Source organism: Piliocolobus tephrosceles, chromosome 3, assembly GCF_002776525.5.
Source record: "Piliocolobus tephrosceles isolate RC106 chromosome 3, ASM277652v3, whole genome shotgun sequence".
Classification (NCBI taxonomy): domain Eukaryota; kingdom Metazoa; phylum Chordata; class Mammalia; order Primates; family Cercopithecidae; genus Piliocolobus; species Piliocolobus tephrosceles.
Window position 1 is genome coordinate 73,681,688 of NC_045436.1, and position 9,461 is coordinate 73,691,148.

Here is a 9,461-nt window from a genome sequence, read left to right on the forward strand (position 1 = left end):
CCCTGGCTGGGCATTTAATGAGGAGTCCTACTGTGTGTGTTGAAACTTGCATAATACCGTAAAATATTCCGGCTCTAAGTTACACTCGGCGGAGAGATTTAGGCAGATTACAATCCTCATTGGCCGCACGGTGCTGGGGAAAGGGGACAGAGAGAATTGGGGGACCTGGAATTTGGTGTACTATCACTGCACCGCAGCTCTACTTTCCATTAAGAGAAAGATCATATGACGAAGTCGAACTAAGAGATGTGAAGTAAAAAATGAAAAGATGGAGTAAAAGTAAGAAACAAACTCTGAGTCGTGTGGGGTTTTCCCCGTTTATTCCAACAGCAATCTTAAATGATAGACGTCATGTAGCAGTTATATATCTATGAACATGTATGGGAGATTTATAAATACCTGCATACATAAATACAAACATCCTATTGTACATGAGATATCGTAAATGCTTGGGCATCAGAAGTGGGAGCTGATCCTAGCTTGGGTGCAACATCGGGCAGGCAGGCTTCTCTTTGATGTGAGTGCCTTCTGGGCGCCCGGCGCGTCCAGCCTCGCCCAGAGCCGCCCGCGGTCGTGCACGTCTGACCCGAGTCCGCTCGGGCACCAGCCTGAGAGCCGGCTCCGCACCGGCTCCCGCACCCCAGCCACCAGGGTGGTGACACACACCGGAGTCGAATTACAACCCTGCAATTAACATATGAATCTGACGAATTTAAAAGAAGAGGGAAAAAAAAAAAAAAAAAAAACTGAGCAGGCTAGGGAGTCCTCTGCACACAACTTTTCTCGGGGTGTAAAAACTCTTTGATTGGCTGCTCGCACGCGACTGCCCGCGCCCTCCATTGGCTGAGAAGACACGCGACCGGCGCGAGGAGGGGGTTGGGAGAGGAGCGGGGGGAGACTGAGTGGCGCGTGCCGCTTTTTAAAGGGGCGCAGCGCCTTCAGCAACCGGAGAAGCTCCGTTGCACGCGACCTGGTGTGTGATCTCCGAGTGGGTGGGGGAGGGTCGAGTAGGGAAAAAAATAAGACGTTGCAGAAGAGACCCGGAAAGGACATTTTTTTGGTTGAGCTGGTGTGCCAGTGCTGCCTCCGATCCTGAGCCTCCGAGCCTTTGCAGTGCAATGTCCCGCCTGCTGCATGCAGAAGAGTGGGCTCAAGTGAAGGAGTTGGGAGACCACCATCGCCAGCCCCAGCCGCATCATCTCCCGCAACCGCCGCCGCCGCCACAGCCACCTGCAACTTTGCAGGCGAGAGAGCATCCCGTCTACCCGCCGGAGCTGTCCCTCCTGGACAGCACCGACCCACGCGCCTGGCTGGCTCCCACTTTGCAGGGCATCTGCACGGCACGCGCCGCCCAGTATTTGCTACATTCTCCGGAGCTGGGTGCCTCGGAGGCCGCGGCGCCCCGGGACGAGGCGGACGGTCGGGGGGAGCTGGTAAGGAGGAGCAGCGGCGGTGCCAGCAGCAGCAAGAGCCCCGGGCCGGTCAAAGTGCGGGAACAGCTGTGCAAGCTGAAAGGCGGGGTGGTGGTAGACGAGCTGGGCTGCAGCCGCCAACGGGCCCCTTCCAGCAAACAGGTGAATGGGGTGCAGAAGCAGAGACGACTAGCAGCCAACGCCAGGGAGCGGCGCAGGATGCATGGGCTGAACCACGCCTTCGACCAGCTGCGCAATGTTATCCCGTCGTTTAACAACGACAAGAAGCTGTCCAAATATGAGACCCTGCAGATGGCCCAAATCTACATCAATGCCTTGTCCGAGCTGCTACAAACGCCCAGCGGAGGGGAACAGCCACCGCCGCCTCCAGTCTCCTGCAAAAGCGACCACCACCACCTTCGCACCGCCGCCTCCTATGAAGGGGGCGCGGGCAACGCGACCGCAGCTGGGGCTCAGCAGGCTTCCGGAGGGACCCAGCGGCCGACCCCGCCCGGGAATTGTCGAACTCGCTTCTCAGCCCCGGCCTCTGCAGGAGGGTACTCGGTGCAGCTGGACGCTCTGCACTTCTCGACTTTCGAGGACAGCGCCCTGACAGCGATGATGGCGCAAAAGAATTTGTCTCCTTCGCTCCCTGGGAGCATCTTGCAGCCAGTGCAAGAGGAAAACAGCAAAACTTCCCCTCGGTCCCACAGAAGCGACGGGGAATTTTCCCCCCATTCCCATTACAGTGACTCGGATGAGGCAAGTTAGGAAGGTGACAGAAGCCTGAAAACTGAGACAGAAACAAAACTGCCCTTTCCCAGTGCGCGGGAAGCCCCGCGGTTAAAGATTCCCGCACCCTTTAATTTTTGTTCTGCGACGGTCGTTGTTTAGCAACGACTTGGCTTCAGATGGCAGCTACATTCGATGGTTTGCAAATGCCGCGGCTGTTCCAAACTTCCTAGGGTCCATACTGTTTGATGAAACTTTGTTAAAGTCGTGTCCTTTCCGCCCACCTTCTGCTCCCCGTGTAGATAGATACTGTATAATTGTATGTACCCATATATGGCATCATTATTCTAGTTCCCTGATGCCAATACGCTGCTGAAACGTCGCATCTTCTCTGTCACTGGTTGGGGTTTAATTTATTTTGTGCCCTGGGCATCCATCCCTGTGTGTTGCGCACTCAAGTGTGGGAGATTTAGTTTTCCGAAGTTGTTTTCCAAAATGCACAATGAAACGCAAAATTAGTGCTTCCAAAGTGGATAACTTTTGACTATGGAATTGTTAGAAAACAGGGAACTTTAAGGTTTATATATTGTATAAACATACCCAGTATGTGCATCCGATCGCGAGTGGCGTCTTTTAGGAAACTTGGCGCACGCACTTTATCAGCCGCTGCTGCGGTGGTGGCTCCAGGAGAAACTCAGCTGCCAATTGCAGACCAGTTTTGTTTTTGTTTTTGTTTTTGTTTTTTTAACACAGCCACTTATAACTCTTAAGCTCTTTGCAAATGTTTGTTTAAAAAATGAAAAATTTCAAAAAATCTAGTAGTGTCAAAAGCATTTGGTCAATTTTATTTTGCTTTGTTAATATTAGAAAACTTATTTATTATTGTTTGCTAAACATTTCTACTTATCTTGATTCGTTTTTTACGTTTTCTATTCGAGATCATTTTATTATAATTTAGCAAAGCCAACTGCCATTGTTTAATGTATTTTCTTTTGCAAATGATTAAAATAAACGTGAAAAGAAACTTTTTTGTCACTTATTCCATGAGTATAACTACTGAAAACAATTTTTAAATGAATGACTTTGAAGAATTGTGCTAAGTCTTCTATTAAATGCCATGTATGCGATCTTACAGTTTTGAAGAAAAATGTTGTAAACTTGGTGGCTTCAAGTAGTATTAAAACCCCTTCAAAGAAAAGAACTCAGATCAATCATTAAATTGTAAGATAAAACTTTTTCCAAATTAGCAGCACAGTTTTGTCTCTTTCATGGCCAGGATCTTCCCAGTCTTCACTCCTTGCCCCAACAACTGCAAGGAGCCCCAACTCCTGCAAGGGGTCGGGAGGCCATGAGTTTTAGGTTTGCTAGAACCCAGCCTGGAGTAGTTAACTCTACCAGGGTTAGCTATGTCCACTCATAAAACCTACTCAAGCTGAAAATTTTTCATGTAGGTCAAGCGCAGCGCGCTGTCTCTCTGCCTCTGTCTCTCTCTTCTGGGAGAAGACATGGAGAGAGAAAGATGATAACAGAAAAAAACTTGAGGGGAAAAAAGGAACTGGATTCATTGATTCAAAAATTAGAAGTGTGTAGTTGCCCCGGGAATTTGTTGACCTCCACTCACTTTTTTCTTTTCACACAATTCTGCTTCTTCCAATGTAGAAGCTAATGTCTGCCTTTATTTTATTTTTCTGAATTAGCTTCTATGTAGAAAATGTTCAACTACATTTTTGAGCCAATTGTAGAAACTAAACGGTTCTGTCACTCTCACCTCAGGTGTCCTCACTAAGGAAACACCTATTCTGGGTCTCAGGATCATAGGTTTCGGAAAAGCTAATAGTCGTGTGTGTGTGTGTGTGTGTGTGTGTGTGTGTGTGTGTGTGTGTAGAGAGAGAGAGAGAAGAAAGTGGAATTAAAAAAATAAATTTGGCAAACATGAGAGTAGGACTATTTACTAAACTAAATATTCGGCAACATTCCACTGGATAAACATCGTTGAATTTGAGAAGTTGATTTTAAGCCAAGTCTTTTATCTTTTGTGGCCTCACTGGGATAACAAATTGCGGGGAAATGAAGCACCAAAAAGAGCAAGGGAAGGTTACTATAATCACTCCTGCATCCTCTTCTCCTCCTAGCACCTTGAAAAGAGGAGAACGCCAAAAAGAAAAAGGAAAGCGCCACAAACTGGGTTTGCAGAAAAAGTAATGCGCGAGGGAGCGTAGGTTCTGGTCTCCAGTAAGAAACTGCGGAACCAGCTTTTTACTGACCACCTGGGTATGTGTGACTTTCAGCGGAAGCCGACCAAGAGATGCAGAGAACCTCCGCCAGCTCTCTGGAAGAAGCTAGCAGGCGGCTCGTGACACTTTCCAGGGCAGAAATAATGCACCTGTCCCTTAGATAACCTTTTGCACCCACCAAGTTTGCCGTGCTCACGATAAACATCAGGAATCTTCGGGCTGCTGAATAAATCAAGCGATTGCTTCTAACACATTTCCATTTCGCTCTCAATAAGCAGACCCAACAGGTATGGACATACAGCACACTTGCGGGATGAGAGCACGCATATTTTTATAGTTATGTGCTTAGTGTGTTCGCATGCATGTGACGAGGACCTAGACTCATTTTACCTGTTGTGAATCTGATTCAGAAAAAGGACAGGATGAAGGAAAAGGTGATTTCTTTTTTCCTCAAAGAAAATCTATGTTTCATTTTTCAAAACGATTTATATTCATTTTGTGTCAATCAAAGAGGAGAAAGACCTTGTCCAATGTTAATATTTTTCATGGGCTCATAGAAATTGCAAAACAGAAAGGACATCAGAAACATCTTCCTTCACATCTTTTATAAATGAGGAAACTGCTGTCCCTAATTTGCCCCCAAAATCACACAGCTAGAAAGTGTCAATATCCAGAACAGAGCTTAGTACTCCTGGCCACTAGGTCAATGTTCTCATAATTTTTTCTCTGAGGAAATCAATAGATAAGAACTACAGCTATCTAAATGTTGGCAGGGACAGGTTATACCGCCACAATAGGTGAATATTCATACTTTTAAATATTAGTGGCATTATATAGGAATTGGAGATAACCCCAGCTTCATTTAAGGACATTCTTTACATTTCTTCTCAAGAGAAAAACAACCATAACAGAATATCAGAAATATTACATTGATATAGTCTTTATAATAATATAGAATTGGAAATATTATAACAGACTGATTGAAAAGGGAGGATAAATTTTACTAACCCATTAAGACATGCACAGAAAGTCAAATCACTGTGGTAAATTGAGTAAAGTTCAAATGAGAACTTTAACCCCTTTTCTCTCCATTCTATTTCTTTCTTTTTTTAATGCTGACATTTCTTTGAAAGAGATGTACAATCACATTTCCATTTTAAGGTTCTGCTATGGAGTTTGCATAACAAACGTTTGGCAGCTCGCTCTCTTACACTCCATTAACAAGCTGTAACATATAGCTGCAGGTTGCTATAATCTCATTAATATTTTGGAAACTTGAATATTGAGTATTTCTGAGTGCTCATTCCCCATATGCCAGACCACTTCTGCCATGCTGACTGGTTCCTTTCTCTCCATTATTAGCAATTAGCTTCTACCTTCCAAAGTCAGATCCAAGTATCCAAGATACTAGCAAAGGAATCAACTATGTGTGCAAGTTAAGCATGCTTAATATCACCCAAACAAACAAAGAGGCAGCATTTCTTAAAGTAATGAAGATAGATAAATCGGGTTAGTCCTTTGCGACACTGCTGGTGCTTTCTAGAGTTTTGTATATTTTAAGCAGCTTGCGTTATATTCTGCCTTTGCCTCCCACTCCACCAGCACTTTTGTTTGTGCAGGGTTTTGGCTCGCCACACTTTGGGAAACTTATTTGATTTCACGGAGAGCTGAAGGAAGATCATTTTTGGCAACAGACAAGTTTAAACACGATTTCTATGGGACATTGCTAACTGGGGGTCCAACTTGACCAGAGAAAAAGGGGGGAGGTTAATTTCCTTAATCTTAACCAATGAATGACCAATATTTTCAAAAGGCCTTTCTATTGATTTTAGAGTATTTGAACAAACTAAGTAGAGTGCTTGAACCAAGTAAGAGGTCTTTTATCAAAAGATAGCTTGTAATATTTCTCTCCTTTGCTCATTTGAAAATTCAAGAAAAATAATATCAAATTCGTCTTGCCAGTTTCAAACCCAAATTAGAATTGGAAAGTAAAAGTAGTAGATGCGCTTATCAGTTATAATCTAGACTTGTCAGTTGCAATCTAGAAAAACCAGCAAGCGCTGGTGAGCCTTACAGATAACCAACCGTAGTTGAATTGCTTGCAGTTATTTTTGTGAGAAGGGTTAGGAGATGGAGGGAGAAGGATACAATAAAGGCACAAGTTTCTCTCGATGTTGTTGACTCTACATTCACTAACCGCCCTCTCCCCTACGCCAGGCAGAGTCCTAGACGCCGACAACTAAGGTTCCTCCCCTTCTCCTACTAGGCCCCTAAGGAGAAAGGGGAAACTGAGAGGAGAATGGGTTAAATCCTTGGAAGCAGGGGAGAGGCAGGGGAGGAGAGAAGTCGGAGGAGTATAAAGAAAAGGACTGGAACCAAGAAGCGTGGGGGTGGTTTGCCGTAATGTGAGTGTTTCTTAATTAGAGAACGGTTGACAATAGAGGGGCTGGCAGAGGCTCCTGGCCGCGGTGCGGAGCGTCTGGAGCGGAGCACGCGCTGTCAGCTGGTGAGCGCACTCTCCTTTCAAGCAGCTCCCCGGGGAGCTGCGCGGCCACATTTAACACCATCATCACCCCTCCCTGGCCTCCTCAACCTCGGCCTCCTCCTCGTCGACAGCCTTCCTCGGCCCCCCACTGGCAGAGCTCACAGTAGCGAGCTTCTCTCGCCGCCTCCCGCACTCGGCCGGGGCCCCTCTCCTTCCCCAGCTACGCAGCGGGAGCCGCCACTGCCCACTGCACCTCCCGGCAACCAGCCCAGCACGCAAAGAAGCTGCGCAAAGTTAAAGCCAAGCAATGCCAAGGGGAGGGGAAGCTGGAGGCGGCAGAGGAGGCGGCGGGAGAGCTGTGGGGTTGTTCAGGAAAAGTTGAGCTGGGGGCTGAGGCACCTGAAGCAGTGAACCAGGACCAGAAAGCAAGCGCATTCTCCTGCGCGAGCGGAGATTCAACCGCTCTCCCTGAACCCATGCAACCGCCCGGCCCAGCGCCGGTATTTGAAGATCCGCTTCTCTTTTCTACCCAGAGGTGCATTTCTTCACTCACTCTGTTATTCTAAAGACTTTTCTCTTTTCTTTTTTTAAAAATACTGGTAAAATTCTCAGTTTAAACGAGAAGCCGACGTATGGGCATTGTCTTCCACGTGTCAGTTCACCGGCGGGTGCCTGACTCTTCTTTCCTTGGCTCCTCAAGAAAAGTTGAGCATTCAATACAAAGACTGTAGGCCTTTCTCTTCTCAGGGTGCCTCTGCCTTTTCAGTTGTGCTTTCTCTGGTCCCAGACAAACAAATTAGGCATTCGCTGCCTAATCTACAAGTAGGCCAGGCCCATTCTGCAAGTTCATAAGTTTCCCCAGAGAAACCAGAAGGCTCCTCCTTTGAGCTGAAAAACAAGGTGCTCTTAAATATAAGTATTTTTCACTGTTGTTTTCAACAATTCTGATTAGCGAGTTAAGAGACATGATCAAGCAAACGCTGTTTGGATGTCCAGCAGATTCACCACAGCTGCAGGGCCTAGCTACTGTTAGGTTGATGAAGAAGGTGTGAGCTAGGATTTGAAGTTTTGGGATTTCTCAAGCCAAAAGATATCATTACTCTTTTGGACCACTGGCAACTTGTTTGTCATTTCTAGATACAGTTCCCCATAATCCCTCCCACCTTCCTGTTGCTGCAAACTCTTAAAGATGGGGTACTGGTAAGGGAGGGGCTAGGATTGGAAAGGATCTTTAATGATCTGGGGCAGGGGTGAAGTAGCATTGGAGGGAGGAGTAGGCATCATTCTTTGTACCTTAGAGGCCACAAAACTAGGAGAGATCTGAAATCACTGGGCCACCAGTTGACCAGGAAGATGGGAGGCCAGTTCTTTTTATTTTCAATAACGCATCTGCCTCTGGAAACAAGCTAGCAGAAATGTACAGGATTATTTATTTTCTTTAAGTTTTCTTCCAACCCAAGAGATGTTGATTCAGTCAGTCAAGGAAAAATCCCAGGAATCTGCATACAGGGTTTCCAGGCGATTCAGATACTAGTAGAGCAGAGGATCCCTGAGACACTAATGTAAGGGAGTTTCTATCAGATACCTTCTTGAGCTTGTCTATGAAAATAGAAACTAGCTAATAATTCCCCCTTACCTCCTTTAACAGTATTTGGTATTTTTTGTTATGTTTTGCTTCCAAAAAAAGAGAAGCAGGCAACATAGATTCTTGGATCCCATGACTTGACTTTGTGGCTTTCAGGCTGTTTGGCCTGGGACAATGTGATCCAGCCCTAAGCTGCCTTTGGAGGCATAAGGGCATCAATCCAGGAGGTACAAGACATTCACCCTCTGACTGTCCAACATAAGCGACTCAGTGGGAGAAGCCAAAATGAATAACCACTCATAAACCAGTGAGTGTTTATGAAAAGCAGGGAGTAAGAATTTGCTCAGGCCAAACAAACTCTAAAAGAAATAGAAGGATGTGGGAAGATTGTCAGGAAGCCCTTGATTTAACCTAGGTGGACCAAGTCATATCACTCTGTACTAACTCTAGCCTGAATTTAAAGGATCATCAAATTTGATGGAAATGTTAGCCACCTATCAACTGACTGAACAAATAGCTGTTCTGTTGTGCTGGTAATGGTAATCAGAGAATACAGAGAAAAACACTTTCATGATGTAGAAAGGCAATGAGCCCAGGAAACAGTGTAACTTTCTTTGGTGACTAATTCTTTTATTTCTTTCAGACTCTTCCTCACTGTCTCATATAACTTACATCCCTCTTCTTTTCATCCGTGAATGGGCACTTACTGAACACCAGTCTGTATCAGAGGAGTTAACCACCCTAGGAGATGCCAAAGAATAAAATAGAGCTCCCTCCCTTAAAGGACTCAGAACGTGGGTGGAGCACGGTGGCCCACGCCTATAATCCCAGCACTTTGCGGGGACAAGGCAGGCGGATTGCTTGAGATCAGGAGTTCGAGACCAGTCTGGACATGGTGAAACCCCGTCTCTACTAAAAATACAAAAAAAAAAAAAAAAAAAATTAGCCAGGGGCGGTGGTGCATGCCTGTAATCCCAGCTACTTGGGAGGCTGAGGCAGGAGAATCACCTGAA

General features: G+C 45.9%; 1 protein-coding gene across 1 annotated transcript; it reads left to right on the forward strand.

Annotated features, from left to right (window-relative positions):
• The first annotated feature begins 953 nt into the window (after positions 1-953).
• Positions 954-3,165, forward strand: ATOH1 (atonal bHLH transcription factor 1). The gene has a single exon (XM_023195412.3). The coding sequence runs from the start codon at positions 1,119-1,121 to the stop codon at positions 2,181-2,183; it is 1,065 nt and encodes a 354-aa protein (XP_023051180.2). The 5' UTR covers positions 954-1,118; the 3' UTR covers positions 2,184-3,165.
• Positions 3,166-9,461: the final 6,296 nt, after the last annotated feature.